This window comes from Diplotaxodon limnothrissa, linkage group LG17, assembly GCF_057381915.1.
Source record: "Diplotaxodon limnothrissa isolate DT_005_m linkage group LG17, D_limnothrissa_male_GT1.1, whole genome shotgun sequence".
NCBI classification, from domain to species: Eukaryota; Metazoa; Chordata; class Actinopteri; order Cichliformes; family Cichlidae; genus Diplotaxodon; species Diplotaxodon limnothrissa.
The window spans coordinates 19,359,240-19,386,887 of record NC_140612.1 but is presented as its reverse complement, the minus strand read 5'-3'; the positions used below and the strand labels follow the sequence as shown (position 1 = coordinate 19,386,887).

The following is a 27,648-nucleotide window of genomic DNA, read 5'->3' as shown; positions in this document are numbered from 1 at the left end:
TCCCGAGGAAGATGAGGAGGACAAGGAGGATGAAGGAGACAATGCCACATTTTCAGCATTTTTCATGCTTCACACAGACGCAATCTGTCAGCAGCAGCACAAAGATTTATTCTTCACTGAACCGTGTTAGAGAGACAGGAAGAAACTGTGATAATCTGCAGTCTGCCGTCTCTTAGTGGTAAGAGTCAGAAAGTGCAACAACATCGAAATTAAAAGAAAAAATATTTTATTATCATTCAAAAGGTTTAACGCAGACTGTATGTTTTTATAATGCTATTAAATTACAACAATCTAATTTATAGGCTAATATCCATCACAAGAAATTCATAAAACTGCAACCTGTAATCTATTTTAAGCAAATAAAATATGAGAAATTAACAAATATTCCCCCAAAATATTATGAATAAACAGAATCATTTAATTAATAACTAATGTTAAATATAAAATGAGGTTTAATTCCATATCAAACCATTATTTGTATAAAACATGTAAAAAGAGGTACAGTGAGCAGGTTCGCTGGGAGCGACACGCTTCATGTGCATCATTATTTATTCACTCAGACGGCTCAGTAAAACATATATATATATATATATATATATATATATATATATATATATATATATATATATATATATATATACTTATTTATTTAATCATGACATATATTATTTAAGTACAGTAATTACTACATAATTATTGCGTTTGGCCAATCAGCAATGTTCCGCTCCTCTTCGCTGACCAATCAGAGAGCAGACGCACTGACGGCTCGAGTCATTGGCGCTTTACCTACAGCTCACTGTCCAGAACCGGGACAGAACCAGCGGCGTGTGTTCATCTTAACTCGACTTTTCAAACGTACCGGATGGAGCTGGACCTGTGAGCACCTGCCTCGCGACAAAGCGGCGGTTGAAATCCCAGAGGCGTTACCGGCGGCTCCACGGAGCGGTCCCGTCATGGCCCACAGCGGCTCCGGGTCGCTGCTGTGCCGGCGGAACGCGCGGCTGGACTCGTTCCTGCAGCGGAAGCTGGAGCGGAGGGTGTACGAACGGATCCGGGCTTACGAGCCGTGCGTGGTGCTGTCCGAGTCCATCAACAAGGTGTACATGCACGTGGTGCTCAGCGACGAGTGCGTGTACCTCACCGAGTACTCGCCACGCACTCTCACGGCAGCCGTTAGCTTCAGGCGCGTGCGTTACATCGAGCTGGTGAGTTTGAACAGAAAAAGTGATTTAAAAAAGTATTTATTTTTGTTTCTACTGCATTAATCCCGCCCTAATTAACCGACACAAAATCCAAAAGCTGATTTTATTAAACGAAAAAACAAACAAAAAATCTGAACATGACCTGTTATAACCTGATTTTAATAAAGTAAGATACGATATTTTGAAAAAAAAAATTAGTATTTTGCCGATAGATATTTGTTATTATTGGAGAAAATAAGTGTAAATACTGTGAAGACCTAAGACGTCGGGTTTTTTCAATAAATGATAAAAAAATATATGTATTTTTAATATTGATATAAAATCAACAGAAAAACCTTCTACCATATTTATTGGATTTTCTATTAAATTGGCGTTTAAGGTAAGTTATTTTTAAGGTAAATAAAAGTAAACTTTTAAAAGAAACAGTACAGAGTTAAAGCACTCATTTCCAGTATTTTTATCTTAAATGATGACGTGACTGTTTTAATGTCTGTCATGGATATTGTTGTGCAGACCAAATATTTATCAATGAATCGAGAAAATAGGCATACTGTGAAGTGTTCATGTCTCGTTTGTTCAGTAAAGGCTCGAAAACTTTAATAGTTAAATCCTAACATTGCATTTGGAAGCTGTGTTGTAATGAGTATACAGGATGTGTTCAGAAGGGATTTGTGTCAAAACTGCAACGTGTATCACATCAGGTGAAAGAGGACAAGACAAGGCCTACATTTTGAAGTGGCTGTAGAAGAAAATATCTGTATTTCTTTTACAAATATTCACCAGATCTCCAATGGTTGATTCTGCTCATCCAAGTGATTTCTTCAGTCGACTGAAGAAGTCACTTGGATGAGTGACGAAACGTTTCTCCCACTGAAAACGCTACATCCAGATGAACAGAATCAACCTTTGGAGATTAATTTACCTGGATGATTGAGAATGCATCAAGACGAAATAATCTCCAGACTGACATCACAGAGTGGATGTTGAGTCAAGGAAAATCTCAGTTATCTTTGAAACCTAAACTGTGAACAAACCAGAGAAGACAGCAAAACAAAGCCCAAAGGGTTGTGACCTGTTTGCACTTTGGTTGATATTCCTGCAGTGAAGTTTGGCTGAGAGCTAGGGCTGAAGAAGCATCACACACATTTAAATGGCTCTGGCCTTTCGTCTAGCTTTTTTCTGACCAGAGCCGTAAAGATGAGAATTTACAGTCAGACTTTAAATCTAAACTTGATATTGACGTTTAACTCTTCACGCTTAGGTTTAAAACCAAGCTCCAGATTTTTAAAGAACATTTAGAGATAAATATGGATGAAGTTTGCAGTTTATAATTAGGACCCCATAGATTTCTATTATTTTTGACTTGTGACATCTTTAAAGCTGAACCCAATGAGGTAATTAGTGGATCTTTAGAGCTAGTTCTATTAGCAGAATATGTTAAAGCTCAATTTTTTCTGTCTAATTTGACAGTAAACTGAATAAGTTTAGGTTTTTGGAGACTTAACTGACATAACCTTGAGTGACAGCCAAACCACGACTAAAGCACGTTAGATTACATGCATGTCACATGATGCGTTCACTGACTAACCGGCTTCTGCTGATTAATCCCTGTTAAACTCTTCAGATTACACACGAGTTAGTTCGATTTATAGGTTTCACTTCTCACCTTTACTGCTGATGGCGAGAACAAGAGCGTAACACCTGCTCTGGTTTGCATATTTCATGTCTGCTCATACTGAGCTGCACTGAGCCTCAGAGCACCTGAGTTGCAGGAAGCCTGGAAACCAATCACGGAGCAGGACTCAGGTATGATTAACAGCTGTCAGTAATGTTGGTATGTACTTATTGTTAGGGCTGCCCATGTGACCGTTTCAAGTACTTCATGTACAGTGGGGCAAAAAAGTATTTAGTCAGCCACCGATTGTGCAAGTTCCCCCACCTAAAATGATGACAGAGGTCAGTAATTTGCACCAGAGGTACACTTCAACTGTGAGAGACAGAATGTGAAAAAAAAAATCCATGAATCCACATGGTAGGATTTGTAAAGAATTTATTCGTAAATCAGGGTGGAAAATAAGTATTTGGTCAATAACAAAAATACAACTCAGTACTTTGTAACATAACCTTTGTTGGCAATAACAGAGGTCAAATGTTTTCTATAGGTCTTTACCAGGTTTGCACACACAGTAGCTGGTATTTTGGCCCATTCCTCCATGCAGATCTTCTCGAGAGCAGTGATGTTTTGGGGCTGTCGCCGAGCAACACGGACTTTCAACTCCCGCCACAGATTTTCTGTGGGGTTGAGGTCTGGAGACTGGCTAGGCCACTCCAGGACTTTCAAATGCTTCTTACGGAGCCACTCCTTTGTTGCCCGGGCGGTGTGTTTTGGATCATTGTCATGTTGGAAGACCCAGCCTCGTTTCATCTTCAAAGTTCTCACTGATGGAAGGAGGTTTTGGCTCAAAATCTCACGATACATGGCCCCATTCATTCTGTCCTTAACACGGATCAGTCGTCCTGTCCCCTTGGCAGAAAAACAGCCCCATAGCATGATGTTTCCACCCCCATGCTTCACTGTAGGTATGGTGTTCTTGGGATGCAACTCAGTATTCTTCTTCCTCCAAACACGACGAGTTGAGTTTATACCAAAAAGTTCTACTTTGGTTTCATCTGACCACATGACATTCTCCCAATCCTCTGCTGTATCATCCATGTGCTCTCTGGCAAACTTCAGACGGGCCTGGACATGCACTGGCTTCAGCAGCGGAACACGTCTGGCACTGCGGGATTTGATTCCCTGCCGTTGTAGTGTGTTACTGATGGTGACCTTTGTTACTTTGGTCCCAGCTCTCTGCAGGTCATTCACCAGGTCCCCCCGTGTGGTTCTGGGATCTTTGCTCACCGTTCTCATGATCATTTTGACCCCACGGGATGAGATCTTGCGTGGAGCCCCAGATCGAGGGAGATTATCAGTGGTCTTGTATGTCTTCCATTTTCTGATGATTGCTCCCACAGTTGATTTTTTCACACCAAGCTGCTTGCCTATTGTAGATTCACTCTTCCCAGTCTGGTGCAGGTCTACAATACTTTTCCTGGTGTCCTTCGAAAGCTCTTTGGTCTTGGCCATGGCGGAGTTTGGAGTCTGACTGTTTGAGGCTGTGGACAGGTGTCTTTTATACAGATGATGAGTTCAAACAGGTGCCATTCATACAGGTAACGAGTGGGGGACAGAAAAGCTTCTTACAGAGGACGTTACAGGTCTGTGAGAGCCAGAGATTTTCCTTGTTTGAGGTGACCAAATACTTATTTTCCACCCTGATTTACGAATAAATTCTTTACAAATCCTACCATGTGGATTCATGGATTTTTTTTTTCACATTCGGTCTCTCACAGTTGAAGTGTACCTCTGGTGCAAATTACTGACCTCTGTCATCATTTTAAGTGGGGGAACTTGCACAATCGGTGGCTGACTAAATACTTTTTTGCCCCACTGTATATATGTTCAAAGGTTGTATATGGCACAAAATATAAACATTATCTTTATTTAATCTTGTTATTCTGTAAATATCCGATTTTATTTTAAGGGCTGAAACTCATGATAATGTATAGATTCATCTTTTTATTAATAGTTTGATTAATAGTTTCTACAAAACCAAAATTTGCTTGAAAAATAGTCAATCATTAGAATCGATGCGCTAATGTCAGTTTTCTGTCGACTCGTTTCTGCACCGCTTGGTTTTGTCTTATTTCTGATTCTGCTCCCTCATATTGTCACATTTTATAATCTTTACAGCATTGTCTTTTTTTACAGGTGAACGACATCCCAGATTTCCTCAGTGGGAAGCATCAGGAACGCTGCCAACACATACGGATCGTCTACGTCACCAAAAAACCTGCAGCGAAGCAACGCAATTGGTTAAAGAGAGCCAAGAAAGAGGGCCTTCCTCCTGCAGCCCCGTCCTCTCGCCGAAACAGCCACTGTCCTGAAATAACAAGCACATTACAAGGTAACTGAGACAGTTTATGTAATTTGATGATGCTACGCAATGATATCAGACTGAAGTTTATGCTTTTTGTAAGACGAGTCAGAGACATGTGGAATGGTCTCTTCAGAGATTTGATCCTTTGGAAAGACACCAGTGAGGTTTATGTGTCGTCTTGTTTCTTTATCTGTAACTCTAGCCATCCTGTGTTTCCATTTTCTCCACAGGATTTTCCACAGAGAGGTGAGTAAAACACAGACACACTTCAGAAGCATGTTTTATTTGAGGATACTCACACATAAAGGCTTTTAAGTCCTCCCTGCAAACACATTACGTAATGCCAGTGTTGAATTTGGTTATAATCATTTTAGAAGCTGCAGAGTGTGCAGGAGTGAGGCAGACAGTGAAAGTTTATGTGTGGGATACTTCAACACTGTAATGTGGTTGTCTGTTGTGAACTTGTTAACAGCTGAGCCACTTTACCTGAGTATGTAATGACCACCCCAGTGTCTCAGATAGCTCATGACTTATTTACTCCAGGGACTAGTTTACCTGCTGCTCATTAACATGTTCACAGAGTGACTCCAGTGTTGCTCCTCAATATCACACCTGCAGTGCTTCATCCACACACCAGGCAGCAGGTAACATCCACCTGGTACTGCTGGTCCATCATTTATCCTTTTTCAGCAGAATGTGCCCACTGATGATTGAAATGTAGAGATGTGTTTTCCAAACACGTTTTTATAAACTCCCACAGCAAGAGGACCTGCTGGTTCGCTGCTGGACAGTTTGCATTTTTACTTGGTTGCATGCGGGGCTCCGATCCTCCTTGAGTTCTTCTGTGAATGAGGCAGGAGATGGAGGGAGGAAGGAACAGATTTACTGTCATTGAACTGTTGCCTGGTAACGACGAAGCACTGTAAAACAGACGCAAACAGCATAAAATGTAAAAGCTGTCTCACGCTAATGTTCCCTGCTGCTCAGCTGTGCTCACCCCCGGTAGGTCATTAAACGTACACACTTTTCTTTCACTGCCACTCCCAAACCTTAGACTGCTTGTAAAGTTGAACCTAAGGATGAGCTGACAGCGTGAAGTCTCAGGAGCACGACTATCATGACTGTGTGAATCTACCTGAGAGCTCTTTCTGTTTTTAAGCTGCAACATTTGTGCAGAAAAACAATAAAGAAGTTCTGAAAAGCAAAGCATATTTTAGAGGCTTATTTGGCTCTAGTGTGACGTTAATTTACTACATGAACCTTGTGTTGTGTTCAGGTAGACTTCAAACTAGCAACCGAGACCATTAGCTGATCAGGAAAGTGTTTTTAATTGTTTTGTGCAGCTGGAATACGACATGAAACTCACACAGTTGATGATGCAGACACTTCACAGAAACCTGATGTCTGCGCTGTTTCTTCTCTCCAGCAGCCAATGGAGGAAGGAGGAGCTCCCCCCAGTGTTAAAGCACACCCGCTCAGCCTCGTGCCCGAACCCAGAGACTCTCGGCCTCACGAGAGTCCCGCAGCCTCCCCCCTTTTACTCCCCCTTAGGCTCACCTGCCTCATCGCCATTGCTCTCAGAGAAAAGCCTGAAGACCCTCGAGAGTGGTCAGGTATAAACGTGCGGCTGTTCCGATGAAGATCTACTCAAATTCAATTTGAAGTAACTTAGACAAGGGTCACACGTCTCTGTAAATTTGGTCGAGCTCTGTTGTGTGTGCTGTTACAGTTACAAAGGAGGATCGGTTCGGTCCTGTCACGTCTGCTGAGACGAGGCTGCGTGGACATCGAGGAGGAGTGGGAGGCGGAGCTCCACCTGTACGCCGTCTCAGAGAAGTCCAGACTTTACCTCCACCTGCAGAGCTTGTGGAACAGCTTCAGTATTGTGAGTGAAGACTGTCTATGAATAGTATTTAACACATTGACTGTTAGCTTTAGAAATGTTGTGGTTATTTATATGAAAGTGGAGCTTAAAGGTGCCCTGTGGATTTTTGGAGTAGATAAGTAAATGTCACAGTGTGCAGGTTATACAGAGCGTGTCCTGTGTAATGATATGGACTTTAAATGCAGTCACAGAAAACAGGGATTAACTTTTGTATGTAACAAAAGGCAAGCTGTTTGTTACATACACACAGACACAGAAAGGTAATGAGGGAAGTGGAGATAGCTGGGAGAACAAAACACAGCTCAGCTAAATCACAGAGGATGAGACAAAAGAAGCAAAACTGAAAGCAAACACAAGGAACAACTATCAAAATGAAGCAGGAAGTGAGGCACAACTGAAAGGGGGGCGAGAAAGATAAAAGGACAGAATGGGAGCACTAAAGGGAACTAATCACCCTAAAGTAATCTGTAACTACACTGAGAACTAGTTTAGTTATAACGATAAAGAACTAATACCAAGAACCAGAAGATCAGAAAGGCTCATAAACACAAAGAAAATACAAAATAAGAAAAAACAGGAAGTATAAAATGAAAAAGTATAAAAGTATAAAACATGTGTCTGATGGTGTACTCGCTCAGATTTCTGAGGTGTGTGTGTGTGTGTGTGTGTTCAGAGGTCCACCCTTTTGTTAGATCCGCTCTACAGAAGGAGGAACTGCGTTTCATTGTCTGCTGCTGCCATCAGGTAATAAACTGTTCTGTGCAGACTGCAGACACACAACTTCCTGCTTGTCCAGTCAGAATAAAGGTCACAGGTCAGTTTGTTACTGTGGAAACAGAAATCATTCACTCATAGACTACACTGGACATAGCCACTGTGACGGCACCCACTGGTTTTGGACTCCACTCTACTGATTAGTGCTGTGGATACTCTCTGAGACTGAAGCCGAGGCGTCCTGGAGTAGCTGTAGATTACAGTATGGTAGCTCCCCACAAAGCTCCAGCTCAGTGACTGCAGTTAGCTGAGGTGAAGCCTATCAGACAGCTGGCAGCTACAGCCGCCTGCATCAGCCACGCATAATCATGCAGAAGTTCACATTCAGGAGAACTGCACCTCTTTTGCATCAGCTCCAGATGTTTCACTGCACATTTAATATTTGCAAACACGTACATTTGTTTAGTTTACATTTGAGTGGAGCTTAAATAATGAGACCATGAAATATTTTTAATGAACTGAAATATTATTTTATCTTGGCTGTGCTGAGCTGTAGCGCTCATATTCCAATATAAAGATTTATATAAAAACATTTCCAGAGATTTCGACCTGCTCTGAGAAACCTCATCTGAGCCCTGAAGGTTCATCACAGCGGACTGTGACGAGTTTAGGCTCATTTAAACTTGTTATTGCTAACAGGCTCAAACGTCGGTATTAATGTTGATGTTATATTTAAGCTGGGAGCGGACGGCTCACCTGTTTGGCCAGCTGAGCTCCGAGCTCCTGCAGGACGGGAGCAGCGTGGAGAGTATGTACCTGCTGCTGCAGGAGCTGAGGACCGCCGCGCACCGCAGCGTTACCCTGCGCCGGCTCTTCTGGAGGGTAAAGTTTATAAAACCTGCTCGGCACTGTGTGTTTGACGTACAGAACGTGCCTGTGAGTTGCAGTGAATGACTCATTTTCTGTTTTCCAGTCCAGTGAGGTGTGTACTTTCCTGCTCTGCACTCTGGAGGGATGTCTTCACGGCCGCCAGAGCCTCGGTGGACTCTACACAGCAGATCAGCTCCTGTAAGCCCCTTAGCAGGTGTTCATAGCTCCACAGAGGCGAGATTTCAGATTCATTAAGGTGTTTCTTTGACTGTATTCAGCGTGGCGATTACAGAGATGATGTGCATTATTTCACAGCTGTTTCCAGAAAGTGGGTTTTGTGAAAACTTCAGATTTTTGAAGCCTGAGATGAGGGAAACTGAGTTTTCTTTAAACAAGCTAACTTAAACTTAGTTTGCATTAACAGCATAACACACTGTGAACCTAACCTGCTCACTGGCAGGTTTCCTCTCTCTGCCTTCTCCTGTCGAGCCTGAAGCAGTTTCACCTCCTCATTCATAAAGTAGATAATAAAGAACATGTAAAGAGCTGAAGTTTACATTATAGTCCCATTAATGTTCGCACTTATCGGTACTGAGAACAGGTCCTGTTATTGTTGCGTGCGGTTATACCAACAACAGCAGTATTCACAGGATTCAGTTTGTTCAGGAACAAATCCAGAGTGAGTGGATGAAGACCGCAATATTACCTAAAACACTGAAAGAATCTGCGACTGTGATAATATTTATAGTAACAATATAATAACTAACTGCAGGTCATATCTTCCTTGCTGTGTGTTGCTATGACGATGATGATGAGCATGTGACTGAAGCTCTGCTGTTTGTGTTTCAGACTGAGCTCTCTGATCGTTGACACGCTCGCCATCATGTTCAGAGAGACGGAGGTCGAAGCTGCCAGACTCAGCCTGCTCTCTGCCAAAAAGTAAACAGAACACAGTGTATGTTTGTTCCTTTCATTAAACAGTCCTCATTTCAGGTATGTTGAAATATCTGTTGGCAGCTCCTGTAAAGGCCTAAAAGGAGCTTAGATTGGAATAAAGAGATTTTCTATGTATCTACAAGTGAGGGATCCACATCTAAGGAAGTCAATACACTAACTGACACAGTGATGATACACAATGACACAGAGGACTACAGAACTACTCGAAGGGTTTAGGATCAAAATGAAATGAATACTGGACACATTAAGTTAAATGGGAAGAGAACACTGGCATATCACACGAGGCTGAAGTTCAGGGTTGAGTTCATAACATCCACTAAAGAAGTGGCGAGTAAACATCAGTTGTTTTTTTTAATCATATATCAGGAGTAAATCGTCCGAGTCATTGGAGGCAGTGCAGAAACCAAAGTACCTGAGGAAAAGTTAAAATGCCGAGATATGAGATTCCCCGTACTGCTGAAGTTTAGGATTTCTGCCTTTTTGAAGAGGATGTGGTTACAAAAGAAGACTGGTGTCTTTGTGAAATATTATAAAAGAAAAATTCTTGTAAAAACTGGTATAAATCTGAATCATACAGGCTTGAACGATAGATGGATAATGATGCCAGTGTGATGGCAAAAACTGAATTCAGTCTGAGCTCCAGAGGAGTCTTTACTTATTTTTTTTTCTGTATTAAAATGAGAGAAATGTACACAGATTCATGGCTTATAGACTGATGTGTCTCCAGTGTGTTTGTGAGGTTTATCTATTAACAATAGTAAATAAAAAGTGAGAAAATAATAAATGTGATTATTCTCAGGGAGATTTTCTATCATTTCTTTGGTTGCAGCTGGAGCTGCTTTCCTTTGTTGTAGTCTGGTGAAACCCAGAGAAGAGTTATAAAGCTCATTTCCAGATGTTAGCACACCTTCCCTTTTCTGCATTAACTGTTGTTTCCCTGCAGAGGTGCTCTGGCCTCCCGAATGCTGCTTGCCTTAATATGTGACCCTCAGCCACAAACTCACAGCGGAGGATTTCTGACGTACTCAGAGGTGAGCTGCTCTCTGCTCACATCAAGTGTCTTTCATGTGCCTTCGATGCATTAAACCTTGTGCCTCTTACAGCTTCAGGCCTTACTCCCTGAGTATCTGGACACCGCCGCCTCTCTGCTCTTTGAACTGCTGCTCGTAGGCCACGTGGTGAGTTTGATAAAGCGTACAACGGGGGCGCTTCTCAGCTGTGAGTAAAATGTGTTTATGCAACACCTCAGGCTCTCCTGGGAATTACAAAAACTAAACAACTGTAACACTGATGAAGCACTAATGAATTAATACACGTCAGGTATTAAGCAGAATATTATTAATCAGAAGATTAAAGAACGGCTACTGAAGCTGATGGTCAGTAATCAATAAATACACACAACACAGAACGCTATTGCAGGTACAATGTATTTAAACAAAACCAAGGAAAAATAACAAGGAAAGAAAAGGAAAAACTTAAATAATTACTCCTGGTGCAGTGGTGCCCGGTTTAAGGTGCACAAAGACAACTAAACAGTCTTGTAGCTTAGATCAAGCAATACAGTTTCTCAAGTTCAATAATATTCCCCATAAATAACACACCACCAATTCAAAAACACTGGTCCACACTGATGAGAGAAAGTCCATGATTTTTATCTGGGTGTCCATGAGAAATGTCCAAGCGCTATTGTCCATAAACGGGGGAAATGATGTGTTAAGAATCCTGCTCCCTGCCCTTTGTTGGCTCGCCATCCTTTTTAAACCAGAAAAGGGTCACCTGGCCTGCATTAAATAAACAGGGCCAATAAGAAATCACAAGAATAATATGAAAGTGTCAGCCAGTTTAGCTTAATACATTAAGTTATTCTTATTCTTGTGTACACAGTAGACTTATCTAAAAAGTTCAACTGCTATATACAGATTGCATAGCTTTAAAACATTTGTTATTTGCTATGATATGGTCCAAGAAAGCTCTGAATATCCACATAACAAGAAACAAACACAGTTTTTGTTCAACTCTTCGTGTTTCAGACCAGCAGGTGTGTCTCTGCTGAAAACTTCCTGTCTGTCGGTTGGATCCTCAGAGTCCTGCAGCCTCATCCCCACCTGGTAAAGGTCTCATCAGATTTAACTGTGATTTCTGTCAGAATGATAAGAATTACTCAAACGCTGACCCTCTCCGTCCCCGCAGCTCTCCTTCATTGGTTACCAGGTCCAGCAGGTGGTGTTGGTTCTGACGGGCCTGCAAGTGTCGGTCCCCAGTCCCGTTCAGTCCGTCCTGCTGTTCCAGCGCCTCAACCTCCTGCTGGCCTGTCTGCAGTACAACAGCCAGCTGGCTCAGCACCTGCGCTCGCATTTCAGAGAGGAGTTCAGGTATGCTCAAGACAGCCACAACAGTCACTAAGTACATACGTGCTCACGTTAACTTCTTATTATAAAGAAGAAATGTGTAAATGCTCCAAAGTCTGACAGCTCAGATCTGTTTTGGTCCTGCAGATACTCTGTGATGCCGTCGGGCTCTGAAGTGAAGCTGCCACCTCACTATCCTATCAGCCGACCCACTCTGAGACTTGTCGAGCACATTCGAACTCTTATGCTGCTCAGGTGACTGAACACCAGCGTGCTCCTAGCCTTCACTTTACACAAAGGCATCCTCAGGGAAGGAAGCAGGATTTGGAGTCCTCGGGATGCTCGGCTTAAAGTTTCTGGATTATTATATATCACAGACATCTTACTGTTAGACAGAGAGATGGAGATATATGCTTGGCCTGTAAAGACTGTTCAAATGATGTGCACTCCTAATAACCTGAAGCGGTTCTCTGACAGTCCATCAAGTGGTGCGGCTTCGTAGCTTAGCAAAGTCGGACTGAAACATTAGACAGATTTTCGAGCGCCATGTACCACATAAAATTGTTTCGAGGTCAGTAAATACAACCAGAATTAATAAATAAGGCGCACAGGATTATAAGGGACACTGTCGATTTTCAGATTTTAAGTGCGCCGTATTTTCCAAAAAACACGGTAATAACGACGGCCCGCTAGCATGCTCTACCAAAAATAGTGCTTTGTTGTGCATCTGACAGACGAAAGCTAAACCAGTTCCACACCACTGAAGTTGCAGCATTTTTACAAACCAATTCTGGTTCATCCGTTTCATTCAACAATCCGCTTTCGCCCTCCTCATTTTCCGTTGCCGCCATGCTTTTCCCGCCATGTGCGTATGAAAACAAAGGCACTGCGCATGCGCGTTTACCCATATTCTATCGCGATATTTCATTTTCTTATCGTTGCCCAACATTATACCGGTGTTACCATGAACGGTATGATATGCATAGGATCTTTTCCTTCCATATGCATGACTGTAATAATTGCATCCAGCCATGATTTTGGCGTCTCTTGAGTTTAGTGTAGAGTTATATACTTTGCATAATATGGGGGGTTATTTATTGTTTTTAAATTTAGCATTGACTCTTTTATTTTATTTCAGCTTCTGTGATAGGTACTACTAATTTAGTTTATTCCATCATTGATATTTTAGCCAATTTAAGGGGTTTAAGGAACTCAATTTTTTTTGTTTCCGAGGTTTTTGTGCTTCCTCCTTTACAACTGTCTGTAATATTTTACATAAGTATTGAATATTTCTTTAGTTTGAGTTTCATTTCTTGATTTCTGATCTTAGGAACTGTGCTTTTCTGAGCTGAAAGGCCAATAACAGTTTTTATTAATATCTGAGACCCTCTTCTGCCTTGTATGGTAGTAGCTCATCTAATTGTTGTCTAGCTTCTTTTAGCTTTTTAAATGTATATTGTTGATGTTCTCTCTCTAGTCTTTTTACTTTGTCTTTAAATTGTCATTTGATCTTATATTCATTTTCATAACAACTGGGCTATGGTCAGAAACAATGATTGATTCAATTGTCATCTGTTTTATCCTATACATGTCGATTTTTGACATGAAAAGTCTATTGTTGGGAAATCAGTTTTACCCAGGTTCTTTTTCATTCTTCGAGCATCCAGAGATGCACTGGACTCAGTAGTTATTTCACAAAACCTTTATTCATCTTCATTTAAGCATGCATTCTTCTAGAAGGGAAGACTTGCCAGGCCGGTGTCCCTCTGCAAAATCTTCACTCCTTTGTTATTTACTGCCAGCTTTATAGAAGTGACCCCATCATAACACCCCCACGGTGTGCTGCAAACTCTTTGTCTGTGTGCACGAGCACGTGAGTGCCTGTGTGTGCGCGTACCCGTATGTCTATGTGAGTGCCCGTGAGTGAGTGTATGTGCGTACCTGTGTGTATGTGTGAGTGCACGTGAGTGTGCGTGTGGATGTGTGTGCGTAACAGTTAAAACACTATGTGCGTATATCTCTATGTACGTGCCTTCCTGAGGGTCATAAAAGTCCATCTCCCTTCCAAATCAAAGTTATTTAGTTACAAACTTTGAGACTCCCACCCAGTCATGCCCTGAGGAATTTCCACTCAACATTAACCTCTCCTTATCTCACTTTCACAGTTCAAACTGGGGGAGGGTCTCCTAGAAATCTACTCCTAAGTTTATGACACACTCAGGCCTTTATTACATCGAGGGCAGTGTCAGTGTCTCTACAATAATTCTACATTCTAACACATTTCTAAACTCTAAAATAGGTACGCATATCTTCACTATCCTTGTGTATCTTCCATGTATTTGGGACACGAATGTAAAATTTCTGTTGTTAGGATGAAAATGACACCAGACATCCACCAGTTCCAGTTCAGTCATCATGCCTAGTAGGTCATTTTGGACTGAGGTTTTATTATTACCAGTAATATGTCTAGTTTAGTCTTCAGAGTACAAATTAAAATCTCCTCCCCTGAGTATAATTCCTCCTCCTTTATCTGCCACAAAAGGTGCAATCCCTTTTAAAAAGTGCAGTCTTCATTTTGGGCATACACATTTAAAATTTTTTTCTCTTGATTGGGTTAATGATTCTGCTTACATTATAATTTACAAAATGTAAATAAGTCATAATCTCTGTACAATAATATATGCTTCCCTTATTTAAACAATAAACATATTTAACTATCTAACAATGTGTTGACAGCTCCGTGCCCCTCTTTCTCTGCAGCGCATTTTGACTTCGAGCTCCTTCAGCAGCCTCTGTTAGTGTTGCAAAGGTCTTCTCTGTGGTATCCAATTTAATTTTCACTTCTGCCAGGTACAGACATTTCGCCTGCACTTTCTTTTTATTTTAGTTGTTTTATGATTTCGTGAACCTTAGCTCTTTTCTACATTGGGAGTGTAGTCTTGATTGAAGAAGATCCGTTTATCTTGGAAGAAGACCTGTCTCTGGCTCCATGCTTGCTCTATAATCTTATCTTTTATTGCTGCATTGAGGAACGTCACTATCATTCTTGAAGTAGCTGTTTCACAAACCTGACCGTATCCTTTCCTTCACTTCCTTTTGAGATCCATACATCTCAATCTGTTTTGGAGATCCTTGCACTTTGCTGAGAGATCCATATCGCGGTGAATCAAGTATTGCAAACCGCTTTCGTGTCACATGACTTTGAGCCATACTGACACTTTTCTTTTTATGTGTCTGGTTGGCTTGAGTTGCTAGCATTGGTGTTTAAGCTAGCTGGACTCTATGGTCTCTGTTTATCTTCTCTTCTTTTCCAGGTATCTTTAAGAGTTCTTTCTCTCACGGCTTTATGTATTTTGTTGTTTTCTTTATTTAACTGCCTATTACGTACAATAGCTACTTGTTTTCTCGTTGTCTGGCGGGCAACCATGGCTTCACCTGAGGTTAATTAGTCAAACAATTACATTAAGACAATAATACACTGTCTTAAATAGAATAAAATTACTGAAAATATCAGTGAAAGTATGTATGTAGTGTATATAATAATATTTCTTAGCATTGAAAGTACTGTGTATGGATGAAAGGTGTTTTTAGGGTCTTAAAGCAACAGTTTAGACTAATGATATGGGGGGAAAACACGTACTCACTATGAGCTTACATAATCAAGCAAGGTTCATAATAAGAAATATGGTTATAAAATTATTATGGCTTCATGCCTGCATTTAAACAACAACACACTTTGAGCTTTTTTGACACAGAATCCTAGTGTTAACAAATACCTGTGTACGTGTGGACATAGCCTGACTCATCTAAGTAAAGCAGTTGCAGAATGAAACCATGGTCAGTATATCACACCAGTGATTCGACATCATGTGACTCTCACAGTTTTGCTTTAACACTCGGGCTATGGTACAAGTGAAGCTGCAGAAAACTCAAGATCTTCCTCCAGGAGTCTTCCTGAGCATCTGAATGAGCTTTAGTGTGTCCTCCCCACAGTAATATCACTGAAAAACACACAGTTACAGAGCTAACTAATAAAGCACAAAGCAGAAGATTTTAGCAACCTGGTGTGTAAACATATTTTTAAGGGACCTCAAAATTCAAACCCTTGATTTTCAGGTGTACCTAATACAGGGAGTGCAGAACTATTAGGCAAATGAGTATTTTGTCCACATCATCCTCTTCATGCATGTTGTCTTACTCCAAGCTGTATAGGCTCGAAAGCCTACTACCAATTAAGCATATTAGGTGATGTGCATCTCTGTAATGAGAAGGGGTGTGGTCTAATGACATCAACACCCTATATCAGGTGTGCATAATTATTAGGCAACATCCTTTCCTTTGGCAAAATGGGTCAAAAGAAGGACTTGACAGGCTCAGAAAAGTCAAAAATAGTGAGATATCTTGCAGAGGGATGCAGCAGTCTCAAAATTGCAAAGCTTCTGAAGCGTGATCATCGAACAATCAAGCGTTTCATTCAAAATAGTCAACAGGGTCGCAAGAAGCGTGTGGAAAAACCAAGGCGCAAAATAACTGCCCATGAACTGAGAAAAGTCAAGCGTGCAGCTGCCAAGATGCCACTTGCCACCAGTTTGGCCATATTTCAGAGCTGCAACATCACTGGAGTGCCCAAAAGCACAAGGTGTGCAATACTCAGAGACATGGCCAAGGTAAGAAAGGCGGAAAGACGACCACCACTGAACAAGACACACAAGCTGAAACATCAAGACTGGGCCAAGAAATATCTCAAGACTGGTTTTTCTAAGATTTTATGGACTGATGAAATGAGAGTGAGTCTTGATGGGCCAGATGGATGGGCCCGTGGCTGGATTGGTAAAGGGCAGAGAGCTCCAGTCCGACTCAGACGCCAGCAAGGTGGAGGTGGAGTACTGGTTTGGGCTGGTATCATCAAAGATGAGCTTGTGGGGCCTTTTCGGGTTGAGGATGGAGTCAAGCTCAACTCCCAGTCCTACTGCCAGTTTCTGGAAGACACCTTCTTCAAGCAGTGGTACAGGAAGAAGTCTGCATCCTTCAAGAAAAACATGATTTTCATGCAGGACAATGCTCCATCACACGCGTCCAAGTACTCCACAGCGTGGCTGGCAAGAAAGGGTATAAAAGAAGAAAAACTAATGACATGGCCTCCTTGTTCACCTGATCTGAACCCCATTGAGAACCTGTGGTCCATCATCAAATGTGAGATTTACAAGGAGGGACAACAGTACACCTCTCTGAACAGTGTCTGGGAGGCTGTGGTTGCTGCTGCACGCAATGTTGATGGTGAACAGATCAAAACACTGACAGAATCCATGGATGGCAGGCTTTTGAGTGTCCTTGCAAAGACAGGTGGCTATATTGGTCGCTGATTTGTTTTTGAATGTCAGAAATGTATATTTGTGAATGTGGAGATGTTATATTGGTTTCACTGGTAAAAATAAATAATTGAAATGGGTATATATTTGTTTTTTGTTAAGTTGCCTAATAATTATGCACAGTAATAGTCACCTGCACACACAGATATCCCCCTAAAATAGCTAAAACTAAAAACTACTTCCAAAAACATTCAGCTTTGATATTAATGAGTTTTTTGGGTTCATTGAGAACATGGTTGTTGTTCAATAATAAAATTATTCCTCAAAAATACAACTTGCCTAATAATTCTGCACTCCCTGTATAGTGGTTACAACCAGAAATTCTTCCTGGAAGTCAGGTTGAAGTGTGTGTGAGTATGTGAGAGAGAGAAAGAAACTGACCCTTCTTTTTACTGTTTAGTATGATAAACTTCGTAGCTCTAAAATGAGGAGAGAATGGCGGCTCAATCAGGTGTCCAGCACCCGGATACGCTAATCTGCTCAGCAGGTGTTCCTTTCCACCTTCACGCAACAACCTGGCCACCTGTGGGTCAGAGGTCAACTTTAATTTTATGCTGACATCATCATTTAACAAAGTTCATATTCTGAAATTTTTATTGTTTTTGGAGTGTGAATACATCTTTTAAACCAATGCTCTTAGAACAGGGGTCTCAAACTTAAATGAGCTGTGGTCCATTGCTGGCACTGTCATCTCATTGGAGGGCCACTTTGGTGTTCAAGTAGAAAACAAACTTTAAAAAAAAAAAAAAAAAACAAGAAACCACGCACAAATTTTTTATTTTTTTTTAAATTTCAAATACTGTATAACAAACCATAAATTCGAATGTGAACGAAATATTCTTCCCCCCCCCCCACTCTTAACTAACTTTCATTAAACTACCAAATAAACAAACTGGTACTCTCTCTTAATGGCCAGACACGTGGCAGCACTTCTGCTATAATTTTGTTTGTATTTAACAAAATAAAAATGCGGAAATAAGTGTACGCATTAGTTTTGGACTACTAGTGAAAATAGTTTTCTTTACAAATAACTCTCTCACTGAACTAACACAGCCAGTCCCTCAACATGTTTGGGCTCTCTGCTCATATTGCCTTTATATTAAATAATGTTTTGCTTTTTAAAGAACCTTTTTTAATATTGCTTTCAACAAAAAACAAATTCTCCCTAACAAAAAAAAAAAGTAACTTCAAAGGCCAAATTGCATTATATTTCTTCATGTCAATATACGGCCTGCAAGCAGGGATGACGTGGGCCATAAGTGGACCCCAGGCCACGGGTTTGAGACCCGTGTCTTAGAGCATCACTAACCTCCTCCGCTGTCTCCACTGTAGGCCAGTTCTGATCGTCACAGCCATTAACCAGCAGCATCGGGCAGTTAATTCTCCCCACCTGTCAACAAAGCAGATTTAAAAATCCCACAGGAACTAAGAGGTCCAACTCAGGTTTGGAGAGGTCATTAGGTCTACTGGTAGTATAATGCAGTATAATACAGCACTCACTTCCACGTTGTTTGAGGGGTCAGCGATAAGATCCAGAGCAAAACTTCTCCAGCTCATATAGTTGTTCTCATCGAAATGTGCCTTGTGAAAATGCCTATGATACATATTAGTAACAATAATTTGTATTATCATTAAATTTTCATGACAAACAGTCAACAGTACGTACTTGCTTAGTATTTTAAACCCGGCCTTCAGGGTCCCAGGTGGGTGATAGTGATTGCTGCTGATGCAAACAATGCAGCGAGGCTGGAACACAATGATAAATCAAAACATTTGATGTTGCACATTGAATTAAAAGACCCAAAGACCAGCTTCCAACTTAGTTTTCAACAAAACATGGAATGTTTAAACCTCCTGGAATTGCCATTTTGACCATCTGCATTGAAGGTCTCTTTTATGTGCTTATTTTTGTCATACTGAAAAATGTAAATGTACATCTTTTTTTCTCAATTGCACAAAGTTAGCAGAACCCATATAGACACATTAATGGAAAATACTAAGCTGCACTTCAACCAAAAACTTTTCCACTCTTTTCCAACTGGGAACACAGCTGTGAACGGTCCCAGTGCAAGCTGGAGGTCATCAGGTGATGAAGCCAGAAGAACCACGTCACCTGCAAAAACCAGATGTGATCCTGACACCACTAAAAGGGAGTATGCCTGCCACTTGGTTCCACCTAGAATTTCTGTCCCATAAATTGAGACCAGAATTTGTGATAAAAGGCAGACCTGACTGACTTCAGGTCAAACTCTGAGTGAGTCCAACTTATTGTTGGAAAAAAAAAAACACCAAGCTCTCATTACAGTTGGGCAAGGACTGAACAGCCTGCAACAATCAGACAGAGATCCCAACCTCCTCAGGACATCCCAGGGCATATCCTCTCTAAGTCTACGAAACATGCAGACTGGTTGCGCAAACTCCCACAGACCCTCAAATGTCTTTAAGAGGATAAAGAGCTGGTCCACCCCAGGTTGACCTCTCCACGAGTTGTGAGCGAGTCGTCCCCCTCATTATCCGCCTCTGTTTTCTCTAAAGAAGGCGAGTAGGTGTGATTGAGATGACTGTTGAAATACTCCTTCGACTCCCGGACTGGGTCTCATGCATACTGTACACAGTGTGAGTACAGCATTGCTTCCCCTACTTGAGACACCTGATGGTTTTCTGGAACTGCTTCAAGACCAGTTGAAAGTTTTCCTCCATGGCTTCTAGGGCTGCACTCTGCTTGGCCTGCCAGCACTTGTCAGCTGCAGCAAGAGTTCTGGAAGATATCCAAGCTCGATAGCACTCTGTGGTGGTGCGTGGTCTGTGGTCCATGCGGATGGATGTAAAAATAAAGATGGCTCAAAACACGGATCTGTGGTCCTGTCGTGCCTTAACCCCACCACACTGGTGCCGAAACCCAGGATGCGGCATGACAGGCCCACAACAGAGCCAGGGAAGGGAGGAGCTGTCCCATATGATCGCTGGCACGGCGGCTATCCAGCGGGAGCAGGCGGTGGAGGTGTGTCACCAGCAGGAAGAGCTGTGGGAACAGACCGAGCGCCACCTGAAAAGATGCCCCTGGGCACCACCTTGCGCGGAGCGGTGGAGCAGTGGAGCAGCTGCTCCAGCCAGAGACGATGGAGGAGCTGCGCGGGGAGACGGAGGTCCCCGTGTTAGGGGGACCTGCACGACCTGGGGCCGAGAGCGAGACACAGGCTGATGCCGGTCCAGCCGGCAGTGAGCAGGTGCTCACGGCTGTGCCCGCACGGTCATGCCAGTTCGCCAGGTGGCCGACCGCCGGGCCAGCGTTGCCGCTATAAGTGTGGCCGGCCTCCGGACCAGCATTGCCATCACCGCAGGAGACTTGGGCGGCCTCAGCAAAAGACACTGCCCTGTCGTTGGGTTGAGGCCGGTGGGGCGGGGGAAGTAGGTAGGTTCAGCTGGATGGCTCCCTGGCCTCAGTTGAGCGATGGGGTGTGTGGTGGGGCGTGGTCTGTGGTGCCTTGTGGACGCACCTGCAGATCACGCCTGCGGTGTTAAATCACGGAGAAGCAGGATTGAGAGGGTTGTTGTGGTGGTGACTCCATCCTCAACCCGAAAAGGCCCCACAAGCTCATTTTTGATGATACCAGCCCAAACCAGTACTCCACCTCCACCTTGCTGGCGTCTGAGTCGGACTGGAGCTCTCTGCCCTTTACCAATCCAGCCACGGGCCCATCCATCTGGCCCATCAAGACTCACTCTCATTTCATCAGTCCATAAAACCTTAGAAAAACCAGTCTTGAGATATTTCTTGGCCCAGTCTTGACGTTTCAGCTTGTGTGTCTTGTTCAGTGGTGGTCGTCTTTCAGCCTTTCTTACCTTGGCCATGTCTCTGAGTATTGCACACCTTGTGCTTTTGGGCACTCTAGTGATGTTGCAGCTCTGAAATATGGCCAAACTGGTGGCAAGTGGCATCTTGGCAGCTGCACGCTTGACTTTTCTCAGTTCATGGGCAGTTATTTTGTGCCTTGGTTTTTCCACACGCTTCTTGCGACCCTGCTGACTATTTTGAACGAAACGCTTGATTGTTCGATGATCACGCTTCAGAAGCTTTGCAATTTTGAGACTGCTGCATCCCTCTGCAAGATATCTCACTATTTTTGACTTTTCAGAGCCTGTCAAGTCCTTCTTTTGACCCATTTTGCCAAAGGAAAGGACGTTGCCTAATAATTATGCACACCTGATATAGGGTGTTGATGTTATTAGACCACACCCCTTCTCATTACAGAGATGCACATCACTTAATATGCTTAATTGGTAGTAGGCTTTCGAGCCTATACAGCTTGGAGTAAGACAACATGCATGAAGAGGATGATGTGGACAAAATACTCATTTGCCTAATAATTCTGCACTCCCTGTATGTTTGGGCAGGCCAGGTCCATCAAGCATCGTCACTTTACACCTCATCTGCCCACATAAGTGCCAAATTCACCCAGTAGGACAATGGAGTGCCAAGATGGAGCACATTCCAGCACCTTATCCACCAGTCTAAGAAAAATTGTTATTAGGTGCAAACAGCAGTCAGGACCCACTAAACCGAGTAGAAAATAGTATACCCACACCTGCATGCTGCCTCTCACCAAGGGCAACTCCATAGTGAAAGAGTCGAGACCCTCTTCAGGATGCTAAAGACGGTCTCATTTCTGACTTTTCTGGTGGTTAAGAAGTTCAGGCTCCTTTCCTAACAGAGAAGCCACATCCTAAGTACCTACAGCCAGACTTTTCAAGTGGCGATCAGACCACCGGGGCCCTCACGCCTGACAGCCACCAAATCCACAGGACACCAAACTGTTACGAGAGACTGACAATCAGTTTCATCACTGTCAATCCACAATATCACTGCATCAAGAAGGAAGGAAATCTTACCCACCACGTTTACCTTAATAATGGTGCTGTAGGCTGTTAAGTTGAAGGCCACCGTGGAGCCCAGGGAAATACCAAGAATTCCAACTCTGTCTGGTATCACTTGAGGATGGTTCCTAATAATGTTAAATGCTGTCTAATAGGAGAGTGATACTGGAAATTAATGAGATATTAAAACAAGGTTTTAATATGTATAAATTTACATTGTTTTAAAAAGTGTTACATGTCTAAAACGATAACTCAATATGAAGAATATGAATGAAATTGGAGTTAATTGAAAAAGGATCCGTTATTTTTTGCCTCATTTTATTCTATTTACTTATCTTTTCTCCTTGTTACTATGTGAAGTGGTATATTGCTGATTGTAAATTTGTTGTTTGGTTTGCGTTAGAACCGGAGATAAATGTTAGTTTGTTCCTTGATTTTTGGTGCCCACTTGTAATATAAATTGGATTGCAGATAGGGGGCAGGGTTTAAAAAGAATATTTTCTTCTTCCTGCTCCTTTTCAGGCATAGTTGCAGTGCTATACGGAGAGAAAGTGTGGTTGGTTTGTCTGAAAGAACTCTGTGGAAACTGTTGAACCAAGTGTGAAATAAATGAAATGTGTTAGATATTACGGCATTGAAGAAAAATTAGATTGAAAGATTTTTTTTTTATTATTATTTTTAATGATTTCACCCAGAGTTTAATTACTAATCATGTAAAACTGGAAGTGTAAGTAAAAAAAAAAAAAAAAAAAAAAAGGAAAAGTATTATTTGTCCAAAAAGACAAAACAAAAAACCCCATAAAACACATTAGTATGTAAATCGCACAAACCTCGAAGTACTTAAACTCTACATCTGCTGACAGGTGTTCAGACCTTAGGTAATCCAGCGAGAAAGAAACGTAACCACGAGATGCCAATAAGGCAGAGCGATACTCCAGCAGCCCTACACCGCCTCCCCACATGTCTAGCAGCGTAGGGAAGGGTCCAGGACCTGAGGGGAAAAAACAGAATCAAACACAGTATTTTAGTCAGTTTTTTCTACTCTTAGTTCTGTTTGTGTCACGGCTGGGGCAGCAGTCGTGTTGTGGAGTGAAAGGAGGACCCAAAATGCAGGCAGCCGACTGATGATATGAGTGAGGGTTTATTTACAGGTGACAGTGGCAGAAGAGACAACGAAGCATGAGAAAACAACTGAAGAAACCTAAACTGGGAGAACTAAATGACAAACCTGAGAGCATACAAAAGGGGTGTGGGGCAGAGAGCCGCAGAGACGGGAACGGAACACCATAGAACGCAGACGAGCCGACAATGAACACAGACCGACACCCACTAAATATACACACACACACACACACACACACACGGTAATTGGGTAATCACACACAGGAGGGAAGAACAGCTGAACCCAATACACATGAGGACCGGAGGAGACAAGCTGAACACAATGACAACAGACACAGACTTTCAGAACAAAACAGGAAATCTAGAACCCGAACCGGACACAAGGGGGGAGGACACAGAATAACTAGAACAGAGGAAAATAATCACTAAACACAAAACGCCCAGGACCATGACAGTTTGATGTCAGGAAAAGAGGATATTCCTCATGTAGTAATTTCGGGGTCAGAAGTGTCACCCATCCATCACACAAAATCCAGATTATTTAAAAAAAAAAAAAAAAGAAGAAAAAAAGAAGTAGTAAATGTTTTATTTCCGGTGTACCTGGTGGTATAAACAGGGTCCCCTGCACTCCTTGCTTATTAATATCAATTCTCTTGACACCAGGAGCCATGTACCATCTCTCTGCGAGTGCTGATGCCAGAGGGGTCCGGTCCCTGAAGTCCTCGTGTCCACTGTGGACTGAGATGTTGACCAGCATTGGTGTGCACACGTTTATCTTCCTTAACCTGACCAGTAATGATACGAGTTATTGAACAGAATAAACAAAGGGTAGTCCACCCACACACACACACACACACACACACACACACACACACACACACACACACACACACACACACACTAGTCATGGTGTTAGTTAGTCATATGTCCTTCAATGCACAAAATTAAACAAATATCTATTACTCCTTTCTTTTCCCTGTACAGTGTTGCCAAGATGAGTATTGTAATTCCTTATTATGACATTACAGGCTGCTGTTTTTTTTTATGGAGACAGGATTTTTCTTAAACAAAGACTTTCACCGTTGGCTTTATGCAGCCTAATTATGTCTGTTGTTACCTCCCGAAAGGCGTACAAGTCAGTCCTTGTCATGCCGAAACTGGTATAATCGACATAAATATTGATGTGATAACTTAAGCTCCTTTACACGCCACGAGCTCGGCAAGATGACCACCGAATCCTTACCTGAGGCCTTCGCGGCTGCCTGGGACCGGCCGCATGCTCCACAGCAAGCCCATGGGCTCTTTTCCCGTATACGTGCCTCCAAAACTCAAATCCTCGGTAACTATAAGAAAATAAAAACCATTTTATTCCATTTGACTTGGTTTCATTTTTATTTCATATCTTTTTACATTACCAGTCCATCTGATTGTATCATAATTAACTTCATTGTACCTGAGACATCTTTCAATTTCATTGTACCTGTGACAATGACAATAAAGAATATTCATTCATATTCATTCATTCATTCATTCATTCAACTCTTTCTAGTGTTTTCTTTTACTGTTTTTCATTTAGAGTTTTACTTACTTACTTTACTGATTAATACCACAGTAAAAAGTCTGTGAGCAGAGCTCACACTGACAATAATCAGTTACCATCTTAATTTCTTTCCCACCCTTTTTTAAATTAACAAAACAGGACAGCATATCTGTGCCAAGGACACAGAAGACTGACAAGAACAACACAACCTGGAAAAAAATCACTGTAACAGGAGGATATCAACATATGGGATATAAGAATGAGTGTGCTGTGTGAGTGGGTTTAACTATATTCTGCCAGTGATCAAATGGGACAAACTAAAATCTCAGAATCGCTTCCAAACCATATCACAGAAATAGGATCCGGAAGATGGCCTTTACCAAAAATCAAAAATAGCCCCCATATCCTGAGAAAGACCCTGTTTATTAGGTGGCCATCGGTAAATTAATTTTCAGTGTTGTATATAATGTAAACGAAGTCAGTAGTTTGATCATCTGCCCATAGTCCTGCCCTTCCACCTCCTGGGATTCACGAATAGGACTTGATCAAGGTCACCCAGTGACACTTGTTAAGAGACTAGCAGGTGATACTCACCTTGAAGAGACACAGACACACACATACATCAATGTTGTGTGAAGGTACAATAAATGGATTTAAATATTCCCACAGCAATGAAAGCATCATAATTTCAGCAATTATTAATACAGCTACTACTACTACTACTACTAATAATAATAAACTTAGTATTTTAGTAGTACTCCCTAATTATGATACATGAGCATGATATTTTGAGTAATTGAAATCAAGCAATGTAACAAGTTAGTTTATTGATTATTAAGGTCCAGATGTGGTTCGGTTTTCAGTGGTTTTTATCTAAATCAAGGCAGACAGGGAAGGAATCTTCCAGGGTGCACAAGACTGTATTTGATGTTCTGTCACGGTGAATGTGCTGTGTGAAGGCAGGCAGGAAAGGACCCAAATGCATTACTCACAGACGCGGTAACTTGAACAAACAAACAAACCAAAAAAAAACCCCACAGCTCTATTTGCTGGCAGGGGAAAAGCATACAAAACAAAACTATACTGGGAGATCGAAGTTCAGGAGGAAACACCAGGAGCGTAACACAGCAATGAGGGATGACACAACGCTGAACACTGGAGGATACTGTAGGAATGTTTAGCTGATTTAGAGTTTAGAAATGTGTTAACATAGAATCTAGAATTATTGTAGAGACACTGACACTGCCCTCAATGTAATAAAGGCCTGATTGTGTCATGAACTTAGAAGTAGATTTCTAGGAGACCCTCCCCCACTTGAACTGTGAGATTAAGACAAAAAGGAGTTAATGTTGAGTGGAAATTCCTCAGGCCATGCCTGGGTGGGAGTCTCAAAGTTTGTAACTAAATATCTTTGGTTTGGGAGGGAGATGGACTTTTATGGCCCTCAAGAAGGCACATACATAGAAATATACGCACATAGTGTTTTAACTGTCACGCACACACATCCACACGCACACTCACTCACGTGCACTCACACATACACACAAGTACGCGCATACACTCACTCACATGCACTCACATAGACATACGGGTACGCACACACACAGGCACTCACAGGCTTGTGCATACACACAGACACAGAGTTTGCAGCTTACCATGGGGTATGCAATTTATCATGGGGTCACTTCTACAAAACTGAGGGAAACGGACAAAGGGGTTGAGATCTGCAGAGGAGTTCCGGGGTCCTGTACATCTCCCTTCTAGAAGGTGTAATCAATAAGTGTAACCAATGAGTGTGGATTAATAAAAGTGTTGTAGATTGACTACTGAGTCCCCGGTGTTCTTTCTGGAGGCCTGAGGAATCTACGAACCGGGTAAAACTGTATTAAGGTAACAATACACACTATAAATACACAGACAAGAACATGAGGGAATGAGAAACAGGTGGGAACACAGCCGGGAGAAATAAGACCTAACGAGACAGAAGAAGCGAAACGAGTAGCATTGCCATAAGACATGGACCTTCAAAATAAAACAGAGAACAAGAAACAATTTACAAAGATGCAGACTAGACACTGAACCTTACCTGCACTAAACACGAGGGCACAATAACAAAACCTAAGAAGTAGGAATACAACCCGTAATGCTAAATCAAACCAAAACATAAGAACTCAAAATGCTGAGTCACAATGAGACAGAACTGTGACATGTTCTTTAAACAGCAGACAATTCAAAGAATCTAAGTCACCTATCTCCGCATTGATCATTAATGTAAACAGACAATGAGTTACACATAAATTCAGAAAGCACACTCCAAATTCAACAGTGCCTTTTTTGTATTAAAGAAAATCTAATAAAGCAGTTTTAGTGAAGTCATCAGCATCAACCAAGAAACACAAACTGCCAAAACCCCAAACTAAAACATCAGGTAAGCGTTTTAAAGCTTACTGAGGTAAAAAGAGTGAGAATCTCTTTAACCCTTGTATGGTGTTCGGGTCTGTGAGACCCGTGTTCAGTTTTTTTCAAAAGAAAAATTAAACAATTAATTATTTTTTCACGTGTAAATGTGTTGTGTCTTTCCACTCACTCCACTTGATTATAACTGATTTATTTATAACATTTTATATAAAAGAAAAACGAGAAGCACATTAATTCATAAATGTGATCTAACAAAGGTAAAGGGAAAAAATTAACCATGTTTGCTGTTCATATGTCTTGTAATTGGGATGAAGTAAACATCTGTTGAGTAATTTAACATAAAATTGTTTGATAGTGTTAATTTGGAA

General features: G+C 41.8%; 2 protein-coding genes across 8 annotated transcripts in view; one reads left to right on the top strand and one right to left on the bottom strand.

Annotated features, from left to right (window-relative positions):
- Nucleotides 1-766: 766 nt before the first annotated feature.
- On the top strand, nucleotides 767-13,203 carry lg17h12orf56 (linkage group 17 C12orf56 homolog). Of its 2 annotated transcripts, none has more exons than XM_085376767.1 (14): nucleotides 767-1,205; nucleotides 5,014-5,209; nucleotides 5,413-5,428; nucleotides 6,612-6,795; nucleotides 6,912-7,067; nucleotides 7,741-7,811; nucleotides 8,519-8,663; nucleotides 8,755-8,849; nucleotides 9,501-9,590; nucleotides 10,552-10,639; nucleotides 10,712-10,786; nucleotides 11,639-11,716; nucleotides 11,799-11,980; nucleotides 12,104-13,203. In XM_085376767.1, the coding sequence occupies exons 1-14, from the start codon at nucleotides 954-956 to the stop codon at nucleotides 12,213-12,215; spliced, it is 1,740 nt and encodes a 579-aa protein (XP_085232893.1). In that variant the 5' UTR covers nucleotides 767-953; the 3' UTR covers nucleotides 12,216-13,203. The 2 variants fall into 2 exon arrangements, with proteins under 2 accessions (XP_085232893.1, XP_085232892.1); XM_085376766.1 differs by having other exon boundaries at nucleotides 6,609-6,795.
- LOC146614904 (peroxisomal succinyl-coenzyme A thioesterase-like) overlaps nucleotides 11,101-27,648 on the bottom strand; it is a 45,567-nt gene continuing 29,019 nt past the window's right edge. For 2 of the 6 annotated variants that reach the window (XM_085376775.1, XM_085376770.1), the window contains exons 3-10: nucleotides 24,566-24,665; nucleotides 23,923-24,107; nucleotides 23,031-23,191; nucleotides 22,220-22,348; nucleotides 18,826-19,071; nucleotides 18,635-18,715; nucleotides 17,707-17,848; nucleotides 11,101-15,957 (exon numbers count right to left, since the gene is read on the bottom strand). In XM_085376775.1, the coding sequence (XP_085232901.1) occupies nucleotides 15,833-15,957; nucleotides 17,707-17,848; nucleotides 18,635-18,715; nucleotides 18,826-19,071; nucleotides 22,220-22,348; nucleotides 23,031-23,191; nucleotides 23,923-24,107; nucleotides 24,566-24,665 (1,169 nt within the window). In that variant the 3' untranslated portion in view covers nucleotides 11,101-15,832. The remainder of the gene's footprint in view (nucleotides 15,958-17,706; nucleotides 17,849-18,634; nucleotides 18,716-18,825; nucleotides 19,072-22,219; nucleotides 22,349-23,030; nucleotides 23,192-23,922; nucleotides 24,108-24,565; nucleotides 24,666-27,648) is intronic. The other 4 variants (XR_014907024.1, XM_085376773.1, XM_085376774.1 and 1 more) reach the window with 4 other exon arrangements.